The 26,434-nt window shown below is 43.1% G+C and overlaps 1 protein-coding gene across 1 annotated transcript in view; it reads right to left on the bottom strand.

Moving 5' to 3' along the window:
- Positions 1-1,687: 1,687 nt before the first annotated feature.
- Positions 1,688-26,434, bottom strand: part of snorc (secondary ossification center associated regulator of chondrocyte maturation) — an 84,232-nt gene continuing 59,485 nt past the window's right edge. Inside the window, exons 2-3 of the mRNA XM_062480810.1 lie at positions 3,006-3,170; positions 1,688-2,889 (exon numbers count right to left, since the gene is read on the bottom strand). Of these exons, the coding sequence (XP_062336794.1) occupies positions 2,780-2,889; positions 3,006-3,170 (275 nt within the window). The 3' untranslated portion in view covers positions 1,688-2,779. The remainder of the gene's footprint in view (positions 2,890-3,005; positions 3,171-26,434) is intronic.

Here is a 26,434-nt window from a genome sequence, read left to right as displayed (position 1 = left end):
CGAAGTAGTTGTTTTCTGCAAGCTAGTTCACTCGTGTAGTCATGTGTAGTCCTCTGGTTGCCATGGATGCTACAAACAAACTTTGCTAAAGAATCATAAACGTCATCAACACGCGGCGCGACGATCTGAACAACTGTTCCGCCAGTACAATGAAATAACTTATACCAGAGCCTGTTTAATTGATATTGATTGTACTGGCTTTAGCTAATTCAGAAAGCTAGTCAACAGCTCCCTCATCTAGCTAGCTTTGACAAAATAAATTCGGACAAAGTTTAGTTTGAGGGCGTTTTGTCTGAGAATGATGGCGTTTTAGATGTTTCCCTGCTCCAACACACGACCATTCATTTGAATCAGGTGTGTTGGAGCAGGAAAACATCTAAAACATGCAGGGCAGGGGGTCCCGAGGACCAGGATTGAGAACCACTGGGCTAGCCTACAATTTGAAGTAATATTCAAAAAAATTGGAACGCCATTTCATAGCCAATAACGATATCTGATTGTAAATGAACCAATTAAAACCCTGATATTTGGACTGAAAAAAAACCCTGCTGCAGAAGGTTTCAGATAGAGTTTATTGTAATAATCGCACAGTTAATTTATGGACAGAACTGAAGGTTTGGAGAAGCAAACCAATCATGTGATGGAGATTAATGACAGCCACCATAAACTCATTGAAAATGACAAAGAAATACCGGCTGGCCCATGGCCGCACCCGGAGGAGTTGTTCACGTACATAGGGAGGAAAGGTGACAGGGTGCTAATGCAATGCAAACTTTGTTTGCCATCTGTGGTGATTTTGTCTTACAAGCGTTCAACCTCTAATATCAAAAAACACCTTTAACAAATAAGGTAAACATTTTGTATTGTTGTTGAAAGCTACTATTTTCTCTATGGACCTCTGAAAATCTATCACCAGCTAAACTACTGTAAGTAGTTTTTGAGAAGATTATTTTATACATTAACTTTTTTTTTTTTTTTTACTTTTTTAACACCTGTACTTGTACTGTAACTGTAATTGAGTTATCTGAGCAATGTAACGTACGTAAGAATAAATGTTCATGACTCTTTCCACAACTTCTAGCTACCCACATGACTAACAGGTTGCATAGCTAGCTAACTGTAGTAATGGCTAACTTCTACTTATTTGATGAAAAATAAGGAAATGGTACTGTGACAAGGCAGAGGAGACCAGGCAGACGCGGAGGAAAGGTCTGTAAGGAGATTTATTCAGCAACAAAGACACAAATAAAACAAAAATAGCTCTTCATTGAGGGCCACTTCTGCTGGTGGGGCTTGCTCAACGGGTTAGGCCTGGTTCTCTCTGGTTGGGGAAGCATTGGGTGGGTGCTTCAGTCTCTTCTTTGTGCCTCTTCAGTCCTCCGCCTCTCTGCCTGTGGGGACACACTTTCAGAAGTTAGGAAAGACACACTATTTTATCTCCCTTGTGCACCCCTTCCAGTCCTTTTAAGCTCCCTTGATGAGGAATCACTCTCAGGTGTGCTCCCTCATCAGGGGAAAGCAGCAGTGGCTCCCCTGGACGCGGTGCTGAGGTTCTTGCCAGGCTCCCCTGGTACGAGAAAGCACATTCTGTTAAACTAGGAGAACTAAAACCAATCACAGGTTGAAATATGTACCACAGGCACTGCACTAGCATAATAGGCAATATTTAAAAAATGACACTGATTTTAGTTGGTTGATTTATTGATTCAGTGAAAATAGACAGTGAAATCATCACAAATACATAATTTTCTGCTGTTACGGAAGAATGAATTGGCCTGTAAGAGGCCACTGCTGAATACAATACCTGTTAAATGAAATGATTGAAACAAATCAACCATTCAATTCTCTTGCTGAACCAAAAAACTATTCACACAAACACACACAAAAGCACACAATCACGCATGTCTACAGTACATACACCAAAATGCAAACACTCTTTCTTTTTATGATCAAGCATAATATTTGCTTTCAAGACAAACCAAACAAGTTGCTCTGTTTTACATTCATCGAAGACGCCAGCATTTTCATCTATAAATGTTTTTTTGAGGGAGGACATTTTGGAAAATATTGTATGTAAATAGAAAGGGATAAAATTGCTAATATACAGATAAAAAAACATGTAAATGGTACTATCAGAAAAATCCTTATGGATAAAGGTAACTTTAGTACAGGGGGTGAATTATTTCATTGACGACAATCTTGATCAAATGTACCATCAGAAATTCTGATAAAATTACCATGGTGGTCAATATAATAACAAGAGCACAAATCCTAGTCCCACAACAAACAAACAAAGGCAAGACACAAAGAAATAATGATGGCATAGGTAGAAAAACAACAGTTTGATAGTTTGAAGTATAAACTATAGAAGTTTACAAATAAGTACGTAAGCCTAACCCTAACCCTAATAATCCTAGTACATCGACATGCTATAATTTAGAACTGGAGAAACCTGCCAGTCTTTAACACAGCACCATTGCCAACTAGTGGACAGGTGTGCCAAACAGTATAATTAAATTAATCTGAATCTCTTTATGAAACACTTCTTGGCCAAAAAGACCTGCCACCTCCACACAGCATTCAGATGGAGGATATGGATATATGGACATAGGTTACTAATGGTTACTTTGATGTAGAGATATAGAAAGTTGGAGCAAGGGAGAGAGAAAGAGACAGAGAGAACAGAAAAAGAAAAGAAGAGCAGTTCGAGAAATTTAGCACATAAGAGAATATACACAGAAATATTTAGAAGAAGGAAGACATAGAGGATGTTAAGTGCCTAGGAGGCAGTGAACTTCCTGAGTGTGATGACAATGAGGGCCAGTAGGACGGAGGCCCCCAGGAACACTGCGATGACGATGGCTGTGATGGCCCCGGGGCCCAGAACACCTGTACACAACAACACTGACTTGACATACATTGTTCACACCATGAGAAACATTAGAACGTCTTGGGGTCAGAATGCTATTCTACCAAGCATGCTCATGATTGAAAACAGCTCTTACCCTCATCATCTTCCACGGGCGGGGAGTTTGTTGTGTCCTCATACTCGTAGGTAAAGGCTCGCTCCGTTATGTCCTGGAAAGGGTCCTTTGTGGCAACATCGTAGGCCCCCCCCCCGGACATGTCGTGGTTGTCCCCATTAAGAGTTGGTGCAGGGTCAATAGTCTCTGTGGAATATCAAACATTTACAAATGCAGGGCTCATAGACAGCACTAGACATGATGTCTAAGTAGTGACAACCAATGGAGGGAAATAAAATGGTTTTTTTTTGTGTCAAGAGAGGGAGCTGCTTTGCTGATGATCGTAATTGTCTATTTGCCGATGAAAACACAGTTGGGGGAAAACTGACCTGAATCTTAAGAAGAAAAAGAACAATCCTTTACTTATCTCACAATGGTGACACAAACACACAAGTGCCAGGAGCGGTGATGCACATACACGCATGCAAGCGGTGACCATTGAAGAAATTATTTCTCTGCCTTTTTCCCATCTCGTCCTCAAGAGTGCCCAGGGACCCAGTTCAAGTGTTCACCTCATGTCCTGGCCAGGGACATGGGCAGGACAACTATTTGTTTGGTTATGCATGTTTTTCCATTGGGTTTCTTTGCAGAGGAAACCCATGTGAGCACGGAGAGAACATGTAAACTCCACACAACTTAGCACTGCCACACATATCACACCATCATTTTAGTCATGGAAACATGACCTCCTTTCTCTTTTGTCTTTCAGTCTCACTTCCCAGGAGTTTGAAACAGTTCAGAAGAGAGTTCTGGGATATGACCAAATGGACAAGAACATGGCCGGCTGTGGATTTCAGAGGAAAGGAGGGTAGGTCACAGCTGGTTGCAAAGCTCAATGCCATCAAATGGAAAAGTGAAAATTGGTCTTGATTACCACAGGAAAAACTAAATGTCCCCACACACAAGCCTACCCATTCACTCACCCCTCACCCCACTGATGCCTCAAACACATACCAAACCAAATATATATACACCCAGCTTGTTCATGATAGCTCCTACATATTTACTTTGCAGCTGCTCCAGATACCACCTAACTCCAAACCACCCATTTTTAAACGTGAAACGTTTAAGGAAAATCAAAAACGTGAAAGAAATCTAGTGGTCAACAATATAAAAAATACTGATTTGGTTCTCTGTGGAAACTCAGAACTCTTATTCTAGATAGAAAGTAATCATTCTGCTAGAAAGTAATCATTCTATTTCTGAAAGCTCAGAACCCTGACATCACCTCATCATTGTATTATAATCACATTCCCATTCACCCAGTATGTATGACTAGACTATTTACCAGTGGACTATTAACTACAAGGTGACTATATGAGTACTGGGGGGTATTCCAGAAAGCGGGTTTGCGACATAACCGGGTAAGTTAACTCTCCAGCTGACACACAATGTTGCAGCAACCTACTGGCAATGTTGCTACAATGCTGGCTGTCATATGAGGAGTTAACTTACCCGGGTTTGTCGCATAACCTGCTTTCTGGAATACCCCCCTGGGCATTTCTGATGTTGCTGTGGTGTTGACTGTGTAGCATGGAGCTTCCTGTTCTAAGGCAGGCAGCAGGTACAGGGCCTGGGCCCTTGGCCAGCTCTACCATCAATGAAGCCTTCAGAACTGGCCACAAAAGCCTGCTTGTGCAGCCATGGAGGGCGGAGTGTTTGAGCGGGTGGCTGGCTCCAACCAGTAACAAGCGGAAAGGCCCAAACCCTGCTACGACCATGCACTGGAAGTCAAGAAGGCTTGTTTATTAAACAGTCTCTGTATGGAGAGATTATGCTTTCTGGCCCACTTAATTTAATGTTGACGAAAAGAAACAAGAAACATCATGATGTTTTTTCCAATGCTGTTTGTTTGTTTGTCCCCTTTTCAAGGTTGAACTAGTTTTTTGACCATTACCAAGTAGAAAATACTGGTTTGTCAGAATCAGTGTTCATTTCAATTGCTGAGGTTCCATTGAGGTTTGTATTTCGAATAGATCAGTATCAATTACTATATTTTAAACATTCTATCTATTACCACTGTATCCCCTTCATAAACATCCAACATTAAGAGACGGCTGAGGCAGCCTTCATTTCCATGTCTGCTTTTTATATATCAAAAGAATGATAACTTTCTATCTAGAATAAGTCAGTCTCAATTAATTTGAAAAAGGAGATGTATTTAAAATGTACATCTCCTTAGTTCTTACCAGTGACAGAGACACCTGGGTCAGCCATCTTACCATTGTCTGCTACTGTACAGACACACCAGTTCACCTTAAATCACAAGACGTTTGTTTGTGGCTTTGACCTGTCTAGTCAGGGTTTCACACTGAACAGATGGATGACAGAATGGGCAATTGTGGGGTTGTGTGTCCTCATCTAACCTCAGCCCATATTATGTTTGATAATTGCATGCACCATCAGCACAAACAACATCAATCCCACCACCGACGTCATGTGGAACAAAAAACGTGAATGGAGAGAGATTTACACCAGACAAGAAATAGAACTCAAGAATAATTAATAGATCAAATACACAAACTCTCTCTAAGGTCAGACTACATCTTTTTATAGTGAATTCAAGGATAATAGAACAAAACACAATCAACAAAATAGACAAATCACAGACAATTCTTCTCCTGCCACGGGGCCCACACACTCCCCTTGCTAGGCTATGATCGGAACTCGGCATGCTGACAAAATGATGACCTGTCCTCCACAACTGTCTTTACGTTTTTAAAGTAAATGAATTAGGAAAATGACAATGATTGATATGATGTATGATTGTGATTAACGTAGATAAATAGCAAATCCTTAAATATCTCTGACAGTGACTGAAAGGATCTGCAGAGCCTGCAAAAAAACGAAATGTACCCAGAGATTAGAGAACACAATGGATAGAAGGTGTTGCTTTTTCCTGCTACCATGCCCTGAAAACCCTGTAGTGCCTTTCAAAACATGGCTTTGGATGTTCAATAATTACCTGCTAGTCGTCAATGCAACAGAAGGTGATTGACCAGAGCCCAGGAAGAGAGCTGTCCTCGTATACTGCCTTCGGAAAGAAGTGGACACCTTTGATGCTGCAGTGGTTGCATTTAAGGGACGTTTCACAGCCACATGGTTGTGGAGCGCCAATATTTTTTTTAAATAGTGCAAGGTCCACAAAGAGGCAGATATGAAATATGTTCAAATTGTATGTGGACTTTCTGCAATCTATTACTTTGTATCTAACATAGTAAATATGATGAAGGATCAGCTTATTGAACATAGCTCTACAGACCTTGCTAAGAGAACAGCTGTTGATTGAGCCTAGAGCTGTTAGAGAATCGGGCTATTAATCAGAAGCTTTCCGGTTCGTTTCCGGCCATGCAAAATAACATGGTCCTTGGGCAAGGAACTTCACCCTACTTGCTAAATGACTAAATCTAAATTTGATAGCCAATTCCCTGGCTTGAATACATCCACTGCAAACATTTATCATATTCTCATATATATTAGTGCATCTAAACCAGCCAAGATTACACATTTGTGTGGCAGATACTATACTAAAGAAAATTCCTGCATCATTACAGTTTGTATGATTTTAAATTGTCATTTCATTATCACGGCAAAGAATTACACTGCACTAAACTATATGTAAAGTACAAAAAAGTTAACAAAAAAAAAAGTTAAGTTAAAAAGTTAATAACAAAAGCTGTAATTATTACTTATGAACGAATAGCATTCACATCTTACTAAACCTAGCAGTCAAGCGAACGGTTTCAATGAAACCAACGCCTGGTTTCATTGAAAATGAATTGGAAGCCGCCGCCCCGCGCCGCCCCGCTCCGCTGCAGTGTGAACGCAGCGTTAAAATGAAACCAGGCGTTGACGCTCGCGTAGGGCATTGTGGGAAGGCGAGCGGAGCGGAGCGTTGCAAGTTGGATTTTCTCAACTTTATGTAAATGAGGAGCGTGAAAACGCTAGCGTTGGCCAATCGGATTGGTTTCTTGTTTCTTGTAACGTAGCAACTGTTCGTCATGGTAAACATTTCTAGGTTTGACAATTTCAAGATGGAGGAGAAACTTTTCGTATGTGTCTGCACACCCAGTTCTGTTCAGAACAAAGTTACAAATGTGACAAGCCTGAATTTAAAGAATACATTAAACTAATAATGCATGGTGCATGGTTGCCGATGTCGTCATTGTTCCTAGTGTGTTTTTATAGCCTACTTTTAAATTCAGTCTTGTCACATTATGTGACTGTTCTGTGCCACTGCTAGCTCGCTAGCCCAGCCTACAAACGACTGGTTGAGTGACCAGTGGCGTAACATGTATTCTACTGTAATCTTGCACTAGTAAAATCTTGCACTTAAATAAATGTTGTGTAAAAGTGGTATTTTGATCGATATTGTGAGTACATGAACCCAAATCTGCACGCTTGGCTATGACTACAACAGTGACCTTAGAGAACTACAACTCTGTATTAACTTGTCTAACACGCCCCCGAGCGTGGTGTACTGTGGGAAGGCGAGCGATGCAGAGCGTTAAAAAACGCTGCAGTGTGAACGCAGCGTAACAGTGCGTTCACACTGCAGCGGAGCGGGCGGCGTCCAATTAATTTTCAATGAAACCAGGCGTTGACGCTCGCATAGGGCATTGTGGGAAGGCGAGCGGAGCGGAGCAGAGCGTTGCAAGTTGGATTTTCTCAACTTCATGTAAATGAGGAGCGTGAAAACGCTAGCGTTGGCCAATCGGATTGGTTTCTTGTTTATTGTAACGTAGCAACCGTTGGTCATGATAAACATTTCTAGGTTTCACAATTTCAAGATGGAGGAGAAACTTTTCGAATGTGTCTGCACACCCAGTTCTGTTCAGAACAAAGTTACTAATGTGACGAACCTGAATTTAAAGATTACATTAAACTAATAATGCATGGTTGCCGATGTCGTCATTGTTCCTAGTGTGTTTTTATAGCCTACTTTTAAATTCAGTCTCGTCACATTACGTGACTGTTCTGTGCCACTGCTAGCTCGCTAGCCCAGCCTACAAACAACTGGTTGAGTGACCGGTGGCGTAACATGTATTCTACTGTAATCTTGCACTAGTAAAATCTTGCACTTACATAAATGTTGTGTAAAAGTGGTATTTTGATCGATATTGTGAGTACATGAACCCAAATCTGCACGCTTGGCCATGACTACAACAGTGACCTTAGAGAACTACAACTCTGTATTAACTTGTCTAACACGCCCCCGAGCGTGGTGTACTGTGGGAAGGCGAGCGATGCAGAGCGTTAAAAAACGCTGCAGTGTGAACGCAGTGTAACTCTCCTGTCGGTGAGGTTGCGCAAGCGCACATATGTAAATTGCCTGATCACTAGTGTTTCAGGACTACATATTTACAACCGCTCAACACATTTATTTATTTTTAATTTTAGATTTACCTCACGCGGGCCGGATTGGAACAGCCTGTGGGCCGGTTGTGGCCCTGCGGGCCGTACAATGCCCAGGTCTGCCATAACTGATTCTCTGGTGCTCAGGTCGTAATTTCAATCACACAGCACGGAGCAGTGTAGGCCTACAGGAATATCTGGACCACAACCAATCAGAGGCAAAGACCCGCCCCATCTCTGTCTCTGATAAGTTTAGACCACGATATGATCCAACCATGAGTGCGAGTTCCGTCAAAGAAGAAACAAACGCTTCGTTCCTGGAGAGGCAGCGGATGCGAGGAGGTTAGGTGCACCGGTGCGACCTAGTAAAAATTTTAGTCGCACCCGTACAAATTTTGACTCGTGTCCGAACGAACAATTCCTTCACCTCCCGACCGTGTCTTCGGGTAAAAGATTTGTTCATCTGCCGACCTTGTCTTCGGGTAAAGGATTTGTTCATCTGCCAACTGAGTCTTCGGGTAAACGATTCGTTCATCTGCCGACCGTGTCTTAAAGATGCTGTAAAGTGGAATTGAAAATGAGTTTTAAGTTCATCACACCACAGAAGAATGTGTTGTTTAACTACCCATCCAAATTCGAAGGAAAAAAAAACTACAAGTATGTTAAATTAGGCTTTGAAATCGTGAAAAAATCTGCAGTCTTCTCTGCTTGAGACTGGGGGGGCGTGTCGCCTGAAGAAGCTGAAGCTCCGCCCCCTCGAATTTATTGAATTTAGCAACAACAGCAACACTAGCTAAATCAATTGCACATATCAGAACAGACCTACCAGCAGTCTCTGAGAGTTTTATGTGTTAATTACTTTGTCTTTGCATCAGACCAGCAGAGTAACACAATGCAACCGTCTGTGATCTGACGTAGATAGGTCGCTGTAACGTACATAGGTCGGGTTTTTGCTCCACCTATACAAAACCTGAGCTGCTTTGCACATACTTTCAGGAACTCATTTCACACGTATATAATGTACTGAGAATCAAATCATGGAATTTTCTTTACGGCATCTTCAATGACAAGTGATAATTGTCCACATCTCCAAGGACCTCTCTTGGACCCTCAACACCTCATCCCTGGTAAAAAAAAAAGCACACCAGTGTCTCTTCTTCCTGAGGAGACTGAAGAAGGCCCATCTGTCTCCTCAGATTCTAGAGAACTTCTACCGCTGTACCATAGAGAGCATCCTTACGAACTGCATCTCAGTGTGGTATGGCAGCTGCTCTGTCGCGGACCGCAAATCACTGCAGAAGGTCGTGAAAACTGCCCAACGCATCACCGGTTCCTCACTCCCCACCATTGAGGATGTCCAGAGCAAGAGATGTCTGCGGAGGGCACACAGCATCGAAATGGACAGCTCTCACCCCAGCCACAGACTGTTTGCCCTACTCCCCTCTGGGAGGTGCTACAGGGTCCTCCGTTCCCGGACCAGCAGGTTCAGGAACAGCTTAATTCCTACGGCTGTCACTCTACTAAACTCCACGGGGATAGCCCCCCACCCCCACCTCCACCAGTGACTGTACTTCCCCCCTCCACCCTGGCTTGACTGTCATCACGCACTCCTGCAGCACTGAACATTGCACTTATACTACTACTACATTGCACCTGCACTTTGCATACTTATTTACACTTCTTATTCATTGCTGCTATTCTTGTCCCAATTGCTGTTTGTATTTACTGTCTATTTGTGTCTATTTGTTCACTTATTGCACTTTACACATGCCATGCTCTGCACTTTTTGCTGTTTTTCCACTTCTGGTTAGATGCTAAACTGCATTTCGTTGCCTCAGTACTGTACTCTGTGCAATGACAATAAAGTTGAATCTAATCTAATCAGTATTGGTCACCATAATAGGACATTTTGTATGTTCATCCAAGTTAAACACAAAGTATGAGTTTCCTATTATTTATTTTTTTAGTCAGACACAAATAGCTCAGGTTATGTGACTTTGTCTTAATTGACTCATTGGGTGTGCTTTGCCTTCGGCAAGGGCACAACCTTTGTTCTCTCACATATATATTATTATTATTATTATTTCTTTTTGCCCCCCTAAAACTCAGTCAATATTTGGCCTACATAGACAACGTAGGTGTCAAAAGTTTCGTCTTGGTAGCGATTGAGTTGCTTCTATTGGGATTTACGTTCCGTTGCATGGTTTAGGCTCAAGTTAAGTTTTTGTGGCGAAAAGTGAAGCTAACGGTGGCTAATTTGCTAGCCACAGTCACTGACGTTACTAACATCACTACGTCACTAACGTCACGAAAACACGCGTGACTACCTTTGGCAGAACATTCGTTTTGCATCTGTTAACTTGGGGGATAGCTAGGCTAACTATAGCTTTACTGCAAGGCAGCTGCAGAAACGCCACAAGCAAAGAGGCCAGGGTAATAACTATTTACTCATTTTACTTTGTGATATGACACACAATTGTGATGTGTAATGTACAATATAAGCTGATATTATTAAGGAAGTACATCTACTTTCGGAAACAGTAGTCTACTATTTCACTGAAGTATTACCATCATGACATTAGCCTGTGTTGCCCGGGCAACACATACTACAGTGGTCTATGATGTATCTTGTAGCAGAGAGTCAAACCGCCAACACAACCATTTCTGATCCACTCAGTAAGACACATATGATGTCTCATACAATGCTACTATCTTCTGGATAAGCCTCAAAGGGGCTGATGCCATACCTGGTGTTCCCCTCTCCAAGGGGGGGAAGAGCCAGCCAACGGCCCACCTTTCTCAACCTCCCTTACTCTAGAAACTCTGAATTATAAAGGATTTATCCCAAAACAGACATTTCATGGATTAACAAACATCTCTCAAAGACAATACTGCTTGTGGACACTAGAAGAACTATTGGAATTTGTGTGACAATTTATGCTTTACCTTTAAATGCTGTGTTGATGTAATTTGATGTTTTAATGAAACTTCCTTTCCTGTTATGATAAGTCAGTCAATCTTGATATCAAAATGATTGTACCATACTAACAAAACTATTTCTGAACGTTGTATTGTTATATTTTGACTTCAATCTACCGACCACTTCACACCTATCTTATCTCAGGACAACGCCTGGTCAGGTAAACTGACCAATGAAAAGTTCACCCTCAAAAAAGGGATACCCCGCATTTCTTGGATTATAAAACCCAAGATGAACAATCACACCCTGCTTTTTCGCAAGGATTCACCGGAAGTGTTCGCGACACATCTGACCTATCCTTCTCAATCAGCAACTCACTGGACCACTAGGAACTTGAACGAAAGATTCCTTTGCTCTAACCGTTTGACAACGACGAACGGAACTTTGACTCTTCTTCTTCAAACTGACAACAGTAACTGCGATATTGCTACATTTCTTACTTGTGAACATTGGCATATTGTGATTTAATTTGTTACGTTTGATTTTAGTTTGCAAATGATTTAACTTAACTTTCGTTAGGATTAGTTAACATACTCTCCCATTGTTCTCCAGAAGCCTATCTCTCTCTCCCTTCCCCCTCCCCACGCGCTCTCAACCTACCATCTTGTACCAACCCTCATCATAGTTTAGGACAGGGGTCGGCAACAGGCGGCCCGCGGGCCAATTTTGGCCCGCCAGCGATTTTATTTGGCCCGTCAAAATATTTCCGATAATACTTTTTTTGGATCGTTTTTTTGATTTATTTATTATTTAACAAATAGCTAGTAAACGTGGCATAATAACATCAGCACAGATCTGTAAAACAATATATCTGTATGACAATGATGATCGGACAGTCACGCAACGCCCGTGGTGGATTCGCCATGCTCCTGAAACGACACAAGTATAGGCCTAAGGACAAATATTTCAGACCAATCTCAGTGACTGACAGAAAAGTCCTCCAGCCTAGATGCGAAGTTTGCACGTAGTTGCTTGATGAACTCAACCATCAGACCGGTCACTCTCCCTGCTGCCCGTGTTTTCAGTGTGTTAAAATGCAGTAGCCTGCCAGTTGACATGTCTGAGTCCAACAACTCCAGCTTTGCCGTGAATGATTGGAGTTTTTCCACTATGTCCACGATGGTTTTCCCCCTCCCCTGTAGCTGTACGTTTAGAGTGTTTAGATGGCCAAATATATCAGCTAAAAATGCCACATTAGCCATGAACTCATCGTCCTCTATCAGGACAAGATGATCTGCTGCCCTCTTGCCCGATAGGAACATCTTCACTTCATCTAGAAGCGCTCCAGCGCTTTCCCCTTACTCAGCCAGCGCACGTCATTATGAAGCAGAAGGTCATCGTGGGTGACCTCCTCTGAGTCAGCCACAAGCTGTCGGAAAAGCTGATGCTGGGTGTTTGATGTACCCCTGATAAAGTTGATGATGGGCATCACTTTGTCCATGATTCCCTTTAACTCACCACCCAGCTTGGCACAGAGGACACTTTGGTGGATGAGGCAATGCAGTCCTTGCATTTGGGGAGCGACCTCCTTCAACCTGCTCACCAAACCTCTGTGCTTACCCACCATAGCAGGGGCTTCATCTGTTACGAGTAGGTTAACCTTCTCAAAGGACAACAAAAGTAGTTCAAACCGCTCAGACAATTGAGTGAAAATTATGTCAGCAGTAGTTTGCCCCTCCAGCGGAATAAGAGCCAGCAGGTCTTCCTCAAACTCTTTCCCATCAAAGTATCTAACAAAGACGCACATCTGGGCAACATCTGTGTTGTCAGTGCTCTCATCCACCGCTAAGGAGAAGTAATTGGCTTGATTGAGGTCACTGATAACAGCTCCCTGCACAGCATTTGATAACGCGTCTATGCGGCGGGTAGCGGACCTCGCAGAAAGGGGTATCTGTTTGACAGAGGCAATGACTCCATCCATGGACTTATCATCAGCTAGTTCCTCCAACACAGCAATCATGACATCTTTGAAAAGCTCTGCATCGGTGAAAGGCTTGTTGTGTCGTGCTAGCAACCAAGACGCTTTTAGGGACGCACTTGTGGCTTTTTCTTGGGATGTGAGACCTCGCATTAGGATACTGCTACTCTTTGCATAACCCTCTGACAGCGCTTGAATTTTACGTTTTCGGGCCTCAGACAGGAGCGGATAAGCAACGTTGAAGGAGCCATGCTTCGTTTCGTGATGCCGCTTGACATTGTACCCTTTGCAAACCGCCACAACTTCGTTGCAGATAAGACACATCGGCTTTCCATTTGTGAAACCGGGTAAGATAAAGGCAAAGTTGTCTCTCCATTCCTCTTTGTATACTCTGTTATCGTTGCCAACTTTCCTCTTAAGACCTTTTGATAAAGACATTGTTCCAAGCTAATTTTATGCTAATTTTTTCTCTGCGCGCTCTTTTCCCAAACAGTAAACATTGTAACATTATAGCCACACGACTGTCAAGCAGGTCTATTACAGGTCTATTACGTGTAATAGACCTGTAATAGACCTGTGTAATGTCGATCAGGTCATCATATATCTCAGGCCACTGGATTGCAGGCAGTGGCGGCCGGGACTTTGCAGAGGCCCCCCCGCAAAGTCGGAGCTCGAGGCACCTCCCCTAAATCCACTCAAAATGTATCTCCATACTATCTTATACATTGCTGTCTACCTTTAAATATAGCCTATATTCACCAATGTGAGAGAAATAAAAAAGTTTAAAAATAATAAAATCATAATAGCAGCCTATTTGTGTGGCGTCCTGCAGAAACCCGTCGGATGTCGCGGCCGCTCATTGTTGGCTATAAGCCATAAAAGATCGAAAATTGTTTTCTGTCAAAATTTAGATTTTTGATGTTTTCTATAGTTAACACCGTAAACTTCATTGTAATGTACAAAAAGTATAGCTTCTGAAAAACTGTTAATTTCAAAGTTTTTTGGACATGTCAGCTATAGCAAGATTTACAAGCCATTTCAAATCAAATGCTCAGTTTGCTTGCTCTTTTGAGTGCTGCAGCAGCCCCAAACAACTGATCAATGAAGTCAGGCTGTTAAACTTAAAAATATCTTGCTGAGAAGTTATTAATGTAGCCTATACTTAAACTGACATTTACATTCACAACGTGATTACGAACAAAAGGATTTCCTTTCCATATTCGGCACAGAAATAGAATGAAACGGAGTGGAATGCAATTTTCTCGCTTATCACTTTATTGACACAGGTCAACTTTAAAATTATGTAACTTCAGTTGTGATAAAGATATCTGAGTTATTTAAACAGAATTGTATTCAGGATAGTTTGTAGTTTCCAAATATGTATAATACCCAGAAAGACCCAAATGTTCACGATGTGAAGGGTTTCCGCAGGCCGCCACACATTTGTCATTGTTCAAGACCAAAGACAGCACTAGCCTTCTGATAGTTCAGCACCAAGGATAGCATCGCCGAAATAACACACAATCAATGGAGGAAAGGAAAACATTTATTCTTGCCAATTAGTAGGCTAAGCAAGTATATTTATTGTTGGTTGCTGGTGAAGACGTGCTTCTGCTAGCTACCTGCGGCTGCGGTAGTGTTTCGTCTGGAGATGTTGATAATATTCTTCTCTGGCTGGTCTAAATAAGTGTGTAATCTTCGGGTGTTTTGCTCGAGCTTGTTCAGACAACAGTTTATTGCTGCGCTTTTGAGCACCGCGTGCATATTTTCTTTTACTCATGTCTCTACCGTCATCTAGCAGAACATAGCCTAATGATTAGCATTTTTTAAATGTGCGCGTTCAATAGGCGTAATGGCCCAAAAGGCACGTAAGATACGCAAAAGCCATTGTTGCCAGATTCAGGGATTTTGAGACTATTTAGCCTATTTAGATCTGTTACGTTGCCTACATTACGGAATTCCTTTACCTGGCAGTTGAAACTTGGGGCTGTCAATGAGCGCCCTCAAAGAGTTTTCCTTGTTTTTTATATATATATATATATATTTTTAAATAGGCCCAGTCTGTTTTTTGATATGCAGGGCGGGGCCCTTAGGAAGTGGGGGCCCCCCCGCCTTGCGGGGGCTGCGGGGGCTTCCCAGCCGCCACTGATTGCAGGGCTTGACATTAACTTTTTGAGGCACTTGTCCTTTGGACAAGTACATTTACGTTTCACTTGTCTATGCAAAAAAGTCACTTGACCCCGATACTTTTAAATAGCCTGACCAAGTCATCGGGCAAAACTAGCCTGTCTAACGGAGGTTGCTTTCTCAGGCAAATGACGAATGAAACAGGCTCGGTTAATGAAATCCGAGATGCTGGCTATCTTCAGCAGGCTCGTATCTACATTAGGCAGTCCTCCCTGACGTTTCTGGTGTAGAATGGAGTGAAATACAAAATTGTGCACACTGCCAGCGACCCGAGTCTGACCGGTGCTAACGTCAAAACAGTAACGGGGACGCAGTCTCACTCAGATTGCCAGTTTTAAACAAATCACAAAAATAATCGGACCAGCTGGCTAAAAGCAGAATTCCCTAAGCTGCCCTGCTCCACTTTTTAGATGTATAATTGACTGTAAAACTGTAAATATTATGAACTTTGTGACATGACGTGAAGACATGGCTGCCGCCAAATGTCAAGACTTTCGTGACCCAAATCAAAATTCTAATGTGACAGATCAATGGGGAATAGCTTTCTCTCTTAAAGGCTGTCCTCCCTCGACCTTTATGGCCTTTTTAAATCTAACTGTTTGTATGATCCGTGTGGTCCTTCTGCCGTTTTAAATGCTATCCTTTCCCGTTTTTCTGCAACCACATTTTGCGCACATCCCGATTGTTTACAAACAAATAATTGGTCTATAAGGAGGTGTGTCAATCAATTACTTTGAAATAAAAGTACCCTAAGATAGACTCCAAGTAGCCTAGGTCTAATTAGGAGGCTCAATGTTGAAAAAAAGTCCATCATTGCTACTATTCACAATAATAGGCGAGGCTATATTGACAGAAGGGGATAAGAGAGTTCGTTAAAATAATTAAATTATTCAAACAGACCACCAATGGGCTCATTCACATGGTTTATTATCATTAATTATTTGTAGTAGACCTACCCATTCTCCATGTAGGCCTAGTTGTTGTGAGTGCACGTATCGCAAGGGCACCTATCGCAGCGTCTAAATAGGCAGTAACCGAGACTCTGGCCCGCCATCTAGTGGCGAGGAAAAATACTGGCCCGCGGCCCAAGTTACTTGCCGACCCCTGGTTTAGGACCTACTGTATACAGTTCAACTCAACTCACTTTCAACTAACCTATAACTTCTCTGGTATTTGTTCATTATAATTACATTTCCTTAAATAAATCATTGTTTATAATACTCGCGTTATCCCTCACGTTATCTGATCTGCTCTACTTTCATAGAAATTCACTACTTAAGATTAGACTGATTATTACGAAGGCTATTATTCAATAAGGTTTCCTCTGTCCCTTTAACAAATAAGAGGTGGTGCCCACAAGAACTACATACTTTATTATAAATTAAGTATTGCTAATCTTAAACGAGCAAACCCCGCTACAATCTGTTTTCAATCGTTAAAATAAACATTCCTCACATATACATTTTCGTTGTAGGATTTATTATGACATTAGATTACAAGTAAACGATTTGTGGGTGAAATTATCATTACCTGTGGTTTCAATCCAGTGTATCACTGCAACGCTGTAGCCTACATGAGACACTACAAGCTACACAGCTGTTTAGGAAGTCAAACGGCGACAGAACATGTTCGGCACTCCCCTTACTTAAATCAAAAGTCTATCTAACTACTAACCTGAACTTCATTGCCACAGGCTACACTTTGTCAATCTGTTCATGAAAATAATTAATTTCAGCCTAAACCGTACAACGGAACGTTAAATCCAATTCAACCAACGCAATCGCTACCAAGACGAACACAGCAGTAGTCTAGTACTGTACCGTAGTAGTACAATTTACCGGGCAGCTTCTCCACACAGGGCTATATCGCATTTTGCGTTGATACTGACAATGATCGCTACCAGCGAACTTTTTATGAATGAGCGATTTTCCACTAAATAAATGTCAAGCTTATTTACGTTTTGGGGGGCATATTTTCAGTTAGCAGATGGTACTGTTTGAATCGCGATTCCATCTTCTACTGCCGGTAACGTCGTAGAATAATCTTCAAAGGGGGTTCTTTATTAATGAATGAATGCAATGAGTAGGCTAAATGCATGAAAATATCACGAGAAGGGAAAAACTAAAAGGACGTTTAAGTCATAGAGATTAGGTCAATTTTTACACCGGTCTGCCAATTTTTTTCGTTTTGATTCAACGATGAGGCTGCCTCTTGCAGGGGAAATGAGAAGACATCTATTTCATTCTACACTTCACTCGTATTTTCAGTTGTAAATGAGCAGGAAAAAAAAATGGTTTTAAATCTATGTCATTTTTATAAATAATAACTATGCATTTTTATATAAAATACAGAAATATCAGTTGTAAAAATTTCATTAAAAAACGTACAATTTCCCCAGAAATTGTACCCTCTCTAGTTTTACTTTGCAACACTTTTCAGCAGTGGCAAATACTTTGCGGTAATGGCCACTAGGTGGCAGCTGCGCAGGGCTGGTGTCGTTATTTTTTAAACCTGCTGCAGAGGGAGAAACGGCGAACATTTAGCTCTGAAAGAAACAAAAGGAAATAATATCCTGAACTGTGATTTATTGTGTCTTTTCTTTTGATGGTGGTGTCGGAAGGTAAGGGTAAGGGTATAGCAGCTAAATTGGTCAATAGGTAGCTAGCTAGAGATCGAGTTTCAGGGTACTTGCCGCTGTGTGAGACCCTGGCTTTGTTTACATAATTAGGGCCATTGTAGAATTTGGTTAAATCAGCCCTGACTTCTGTAATCAGATTCAGAGCTAATAGTGTCTTACTGAGTGTACTTCGTGACTGCCATCTGACTGTAAGTAACCAGAGTTTGTTTCATTCATTTGTGTTTTTGCTAAAACGTTGCCTCTAGGACAGAGGGTAAGGGTATAGCAGCTACATTGGTCAATAGGTAGCCAGCTAGAGATCGAGTTTCAGGGTACTTGCCGCCGTGTGAGACCCTGGCTTTGTTTACATAATTAGGACCATTGTAGAATTTGGTTAACCCTTGTGTTATCTTCGGGTCATTCTGACCCATCAGTCATTGTGACCCACCGTCGTATTGCGACAGATTTACCGCATACAAAGACAAAGTGAAGCATTTTCTTTTAACCGTTGGGCTGTCTCAGACCCCCCACATTGCAAAGGTTAAAAGAAAATTATTTTAATTTGTTTTTGTATTGGGTAAAATTGGGTAAACACAACGATGGTTCGTTATGAACCTTTGTGTCATGTGACCCGAAGGCAGCACGAGGGTTAAATCAGCCCTGACTTCTGTAATCAGATTCAGAGCTAATAGTGTCTTACTGAGTGTACTTCGTGACTGCCATCTGACTGTAAGTAACCAGAGTTTGTTTCATTCATTTGTGTTTTTGCTAAAACGTTGCCTCTAGGACGGAGGGTAAGGGTATAGCAGCTAAATTGGTCAATAGGTAGCTAGCTAGAGATCGAGTTTCAGGGTACTTGCCGCCGTGTGAGACCCTGGCTTTGTTATTGTAGAATTTGGTTAAATCAGCCCTGACTTCTGTAATCAGATTCAGAGCTAATAGTGTCTTACTGAGTGTACTTCGTGACTGCCATCTGACTAAGTAACCAGAGTTTGTTTCATTCATTTGTGGTTTATCTAAAACGTTGCCTCTAGGACAGAGGGTAAGGGTATAGCAGCTAAATTGGTCAATAGGTAGCTAGCTAGAGATCGAGTTTCAGGGTACTTGCCGCCGTGTGAGACCCTGGCTTTGTTTACATAATTAGGGCCATTGTCAGCTGCCCCTTTAGCATATTTAGGCGATTAGCACTGCAGAGGCAGCCTCGTCTGGCAGCCTCGGTGCACGAAGACTCGGTCGAACAAAGACAGGGAGTCTACCTGCGGGAGTCGAATAAAGACAGGGAGTCTACCTGCGGGAGTCGAACAAAGACAGGGAGTCTACCTGCGGGAGTCGAACAAAGACAGGGAGTCTACCTGCGGGAGTCGAACAAAGACAGGGAGTCTACCTGCGGGAGTCGAACAAAGACAGGGAGTCTACCTGCGGGAGTCGAACAAAGACAGGGAGTCTACCTGCGGGAGTCGAACAAAGACAGGGAGTCTACCTGCGGGAGTCGAACAAAGACAGGGAGTCTACCTGCGGGAGTCGAACAAAGACAGGGAGTCTACCTGCGGGAGTCGAACAAAGACAGGGAGTCTACCTGCGGGAGTCCACCGAGGATGGCCGACGTGGTGGATCACCTCTTCTGACAAGTATCACCCTATTTGTATTCTAATCCACCTAGAACATATTCATAGCTAGCATGTGTTTCTTCAGCATTCCCGTTCATTACACTACCCGTAGACGTAGATATATCACAAAGTATATACGGTCAACTTCTAACCTTCACTACCTATCCAGATCTTCTCCACCTGCCCTCTCTCTTTCTATAGCTCTGGCTCTGGAACTGCCAGTCTCTGGCTCTGGCTCTGGAACTGCCAGTCTGCTGTGAACAAGGCAGACTTCATCCCAGCGTTTGCATCTCATGCTTCTCTTCATGCCCTTGCGCTGACAGAGACATGGATCCGCCCTGAGAACACTGCAACTCCAGCTGCTCTCTCCGTCAACCACTCCTTCACTCACTCACCCCGCTCAACCGGGCGGGGTGGTGGGACAGGGTTGCTTCTTTCCCCACATATTAAATACACATCCACACCACTCCCTGTTACTGCCAAATCATTTGAACACCATTGTGCGATGCTAACTGATCCTATCAAAGCATGCTTAATTGTTCTTTATTGCCCACCAGGCCCGCTAGCCGACTTTGTGGAGGAGCTGGACATGCTCCTCAGCGTCCTCCCGGATGATGGAACCCCCCTGATAGTCCTTGGGGACTTCAACATCCACCTCCAAGGAACTCAGGCCGTCGACTTCTTGTCTCTCCTGACCTCCTTCGACCTGACGTTGCTGAGCACACCGGCGACCCACAAAGCAGGCAAACAGCTAGACCTCATCCTGACACGTAACTGTATCACTGACTTCTGTAACCCCACTGCATATTTCTGATCACTACTTTATCCAATTCTCTATCTCTCTCCCTCCAACTCCTTCTACCTCCCCTCCCCTTGTAACTTTCCGGCGCAACCTCCGCTCCCTATCCCCCTCCCATCTCCTCTATTGTAACATCCTCCCTCCCCCCCATTGACGAGTTCTCGTCCCACCCCACTAACACTGCCACTGACACCTTGTTAACCACTTTAACTGCATCACTTGACTCTCTCTGTCCCCTGTCAACCAGGCCTGCACGATCTTCTCCCTCCTGCCCGTGGCTTACGGATGTTATCCGTGAAGAACGGTCCACCCTTCGGGCAGCTTAGAGGAGATGGCGCAAGTCCAAAGGCGGTCCGGACCTTGATAAGTATCACTCCCTCCTCAAATCCTTCTCTTCTCACATAACTGGTGCTAAAACCCTCTACTTTCTGAACAAAATTAACTCTGCTTCAAACCCCCACAAACTTTTTTCTACCTTCTCCACGCTTCTTAACCCACCTCCCCCACCCCCTCCCTCCACCCTGACAGCAGACGACTTCTCCTCCTTCTTTGAGAAAAAAGTCGCCGACATTAGCAGTCGGTTCCCTAAGCCCACCTGTCCTACCCTCTCACCCTCCATGACTGACCCGACTAAATGTCTAAACTCTTTTTCTCCCCTGTCTGAGGCAGAGATCTCTGACCTCATTCTCTCTCATCGCCCCACCTCCTGTCCCCTTGATCCTATACCCTCCCCTCTCTTTCAAACCATCTCCCCCTCCATCATAACTTTTCTTCTCCATGTCCTAAACTCCTCTCTTACCTCTGGCACCTTCCCCTCTGCCTTCAAACAGGCTAGAGTTACCCCTCTACTCAAAAAACCCTCCCTTAACCCTGCCGTTCTCCAGAACTACAGACCGGTATCACTGTTACCCTTCCTTTCAAAAACAATTGAACGTGCTGTATCTAACCAACTGTCTAACTTTCTCTCTCAGAACAACCTGCTTGACCCCAATCAATCGGGCTTCAAGAGTGGCCACTCCACAGAGACTGCCCTCCTTTCAGTCACCACTGCCCTCCAGTCTGCCAGAGCGGCTTCCAGGTCATCTGTCATCATTCTGCTGGACCTTTCTGCAGCGTTTGATACGGTTAACCACCAGATCCTGCTCGCCAGACTTTCTGAGATGGGCATCACTGGCACTGCACTCCAGTGGATCTCATCCTACCTGTCGGGAAGATCCTACCAGGTTTCCTGGGGAGGCAAACTGTCAGGCCCTCGCCAGCTCTCCACTGGTGTCCCACAGGGCTCCGTCCTTGGACCCCTCCTCTTCTCTCTGTACACCACCTCACTTGGACCAATCATCACCTCCCATGGCTTCTCCTACCACTGCTACGCTGACGACACGCAGCTGTACCTGTCGTTCCCCCCAACAGATCCGGGGATCTCAGCTAGGATTGAGGCCTGCCTCACAGACATCTCCGCCTGGATGACCGAGCACCACCTCCAGCTGAACCTCGCCAAAACAGAACTTCTCATCATCCCGGCTAAACCCTCCATCTCCCACGATCTCTCAATCACCCTGGGATCTGCGACGGTGACCCCTTCATCCTCTGCCAGGAACCTTGGGGTTACCATGGACGACGAGCTCTCCCTCACGGCCCACATTGCTGCGGTCTCCCGGTCGTGTAGATTCACCCTCTACAACATCCGGAAGATCAGGAGATACCTGTCTGAGCACTCCACCCAGCTGCTAGTCCAAGCACTTGTCCTCTCCAAGTTGGACTATTGCAACTCGCTGCTCGCTGGTCTCCCAGCATGTGCAACCCGCCCTCTTCAGAGGATTCAGAACGCAGCGGCCCGCCTGGTCTACAATCTACCCAGACGCTCCCATGTTACCCCGCTCCTCATCTCTCTCCACTGGCTACCTATCATGGCCCGTATCAGATTCAAGACCCTGGTATTGACCTTCCGAGCAGTGAACGGGACTGCACCCATCTACATCAAGTCTCTCCTGCAGCCCTACACCCCCACCCGTCACCTACGGTCTTCTTCAGACAACCGCCTGGTGGTCCCACCGCTCAAGACCGCCCGGTCCCAACACAAGCTCTTCTCCTGTCTGGCCCCCCAGTGGTGGAATCAACTCCCCACTTCCATCAGAGACACTGACTGTCTCTCCACCTTCAAGAAAAGGCTCAAGACGCACTTGTTCCGGGAGTACAACGGTACTTAGGAATGGTTCGCTTGACCCGATGTTAGTTTCCTCAAGGATCACAATGACTCTCGCTTAGAGACTTGTTGCTCTTGTGGTTAGTGGTAACTGACTTAAATTTTTGTACTCGCTGTGATATTGTTTTATTATTGTTGCTTGCTTTTTTTCCACAGGTACACTTGCACTTATAGCAGCTCATGTTGTTTAATTGTAACTTGTTTAACTACACGCTCTTATGGTTCTTCCCTTTGGCACTTATTTTGGTTGTTCACAATGTGTGCTTCATGTTTTGGCTACTCGCAATGTTTTGTGGCTATCTCGTTGTTATGATCAGTGACCTATGCACTTTGTAAAGCTCTCTCTTGGAAGTCGCTTTAGATAAAAGCGTCTGCTAAATGAATAAATGTAAATGATAATTGGTGATGAAAATAAATTCTGTTCAATAAGATGTACTTGCGTTTATTAACTGTTTATTAGATTAGTTAGCTTGGTTGATAGAGCTGTGCTGACGGGCTTGCCTCGGTTGCACTCAAACATCGTAGTTTGACGACGACTCTTCCCCTGCGCTACATCAGTGCTTGCATGGCCCGGCATCTTCCGCATTAGCTAAGGGATGCTTTGCGTTTAGGTGGTATTTGAGACTGGAAGAACTCCTACAGTAAACTAATTCCGCATAGCACAAGGTGCAAACAACCTTAGTCTTGTCGAGGTTTCCATTGGGAAGCTTCTTAAAAATACATTTTCCCTGAAGCAAACCAGGCGGCTTCATAGCTGCATCCATGTTAGCACGTCACGTTTGATGTGATAATTGCATACGCACAGGTTCGAAGACTCGTTCTCGCCCTCTACAGTGCAATTCGGCTAGGTATACATCCGCGCTAAAATATCAAGGTAAAAGTCATCAAGTCCGTAGTATAGACCCAGCTCCCAACCCAACTTTGAGAATAGATTAACGGCGATATTTTTTTTAATCGCAGATAAGAGTCGCAGCGCGCCGTGGTCACCACTATTAGATACATTTGATTTCTATCTTATCTTTATCCCTCGAACCAGGACATTACTAAAGGTAATGAAGTAGTGATCCCAGACCCAGTGATCTTGAGGTATTTTTTGCAAGTAATTTTGGAGGCTGATTAGAACCTGGTTACATACTGTAAAAAATTTGGCGCCCAACATGGGGCTGTGGGTGATTTGACTTCACAAGAGAAGTGATATATACATTGTGTGGTTCAAGGGAAATTATACGTACTGTATATTATAACAACAATATAGTAGTATTTACACCATTTCATGAAAAATATTCAAAGTTAAGTAAAGTCATGGAGATGTGTGCAGAACATGGTTTTGATCCTGAGCGGTCTGTAGTACTAAGAAATATTAGAAGCTCAGTGACCCTTACGCTGCGTTCACACTGCAGCGTTTTTTAACGCTCTGCATCGCTTGCCTTCCCACAGTACACCACGCACGGGGGCGTGTTAGACAAGTTAATACAGAGTTGTAGTTCTCTAAGGTCACTGTTGTAGTCATGGCCAAGCGTGCAGATTTGGGTTCATGTACTCACAATATCGATCAAAATACCACTTTTACACAACATTTATGTAAGTGCAAGATTTTACTAGTGCAAGATTACAGTAGAATACATGTTACGCCACCAGTCACTCAACCAGTCGTTTGTAGGCTGGGCTAGCAGTGGCACAGAACAGTCACGTAATGTGACGAGACTGAATTTAAAAGTAGGCTATAAAAACACACTAGGAACAATGACGACATCGGCAACCATGCACCATGCATTATTAGTTTAATGTAATCTTTAAATTCAGGCTCGTCACATTAGTAACTTTGTTCTGAACAGAACTGGGTGTGCAGACACATACGAAAAGTTTCTCCTCCATCTTGAAATTGTGAAACCTAGAAATGTTTATCATGACCAAAGGTTGCTACGTTACAAGAAACAAGAAAACAATCCGATTGGCCAACGCTAGCGTTTTCACGCTCCTCATTTACATAAAGTTGAGAAAATCCAACTTGCAACGCTCCGCTCCGCTCGCCTTCCCACAATGCCCTACGCGAGCGTCAACGCCTGGTTTCATTGAAAATGAATTGGAAGCCGACGCCACGCGCCGCCCGCTCCGCTGCAGTGTGAACGCACTGTTAGGGAGGTGCGTAAAGCTTTTGCAGAGGAAGACAAAGTGTTTCAAATTGTATGGATAGGAGATGAGTTATGCGGGGGAATACTATGTAAATTTGAAGAACCTATGACTATTATTGCTAGATGAAGAACACCTTAACCCTCGTGCTGCCTTCGGGTCACATGACCCAAAGGTTCATAACGAACCATCGTTGTGTTTACCCAATTTTACCCAATACAAAAACAAATAAAAATAATTTTCTTTTAACCTTCGCAATGTGGGGGGTCTGAGACAGCCCAACGGTTAAAAGAAAATGCTTCACTTTGTTTTTGTATGCGGTAAAGTTGTCGCAATACGACGGTGGGTCACAATGACTGATGGGTCAGAATGACCCGAAGATAACACAAGGGTTAATGCAGAAGGAATGGCTACTGGAAGGTTGTTCAAATAGATGGTCTCTATAAACTGAGCTCAAACAGGTACTGGGTTGTGCACAACTAAATCAATTAAAAAAAAACTTAAAAGGTTGTTTCTGGACAGAACATATTTTATTACTATATGTGTTTTGGGATGGGAAATGTAATATGCATTGTTGAACATTTTCAATAATACTATTTTCTCTTGAAGAGAGTTACTATGTTTTTGTGTTTTCATTCTCTGCGTGAAGTCAATAATCATCTACAACCAAAGACAAATTAGTTATTAAATACATTTGATTTATATCTTATATTTATCTCTCGAACCAGGACATTACTAAAGTTAATGAAGTAGTAATCCCATCATCACACATTCAACCTACGCTAGATATACAGGATATGTTAGCATTACTAATAACTGTTAGCGACAAAATCATTGTTTTTCTGAAACTGAGCCGGAACACGCCTCCTTTTTTCGCTGAACCGCCCCCGGGAGCGCAAAGTCATTCCCTAATTTACCGACGTGCTTCTGTGGAGGGAAAAGTCCGCTTTGCGTTGAGTGCAAACTAGGAATGATACTTGCGTCGTTGACAAAGTCAATTGCGCTGGGTGCAAGAAAGGGCCCCATAATGTCAATTGGTTACTGGTGTGTTGTATCATGTATGTTTGATACTTTATTAACATTTATGTATTACATTAACTTATACATAACGCAATATTGTGAAGCAGAGCTAGAAATGGCTATGCTAGCTACCGATACTGTACCATACTGTACATACCAAACAGTAGCCTAATGAGGAATATATTGTTCCACTTAACGTTTAACCTTCGACTGTTGAAGTAAATGGGACTTCATCAGCCCACTTACAATTTACCACATTAGCAACACTTATTTGTAGTACTTGACGCAAGTTGAATCTAACCATTATCACCAGCAACTGCTGGTGATAATGGTTAGCTCAAAAAAGACAAGAAAGGAGTTTGGTAAATGGAACAGAATATACAAGGCAACCAACTGCATTCAATAAAACATTTTATTGTACAATATGTCAAGTGTTCTTCCACTCCTTTTGTTTGTAGTGATCCGGTGATTGCTATGCAAACTAGCCATTTTATCTAGTTGTGCTAGATAGTGAGTGGACCTGAAATTCCTGCCAAGCGTTGAGAGTTAGCTGGACGATAGTGGACCCCTTAATCTGCAATTCATTGTTGCTATC

Source organism: Osmerus eperlanus, chromosome 16, assembly GCF_963692335.1.
Source record: "Osmerus eperlanus chromosome 16, fOsmEpe2.1, whole genome shotgun sequence".
Taxonomy (NCBI): Eukaryota; Metazoa; Chordata; class Actinopteri; order Osmeriformes; family Osmeridae; genus Osmerus; species Osmerus eperlanus.
This window is presented reverse-complemented; position numbering and strand designations above follow the sequence as displayed.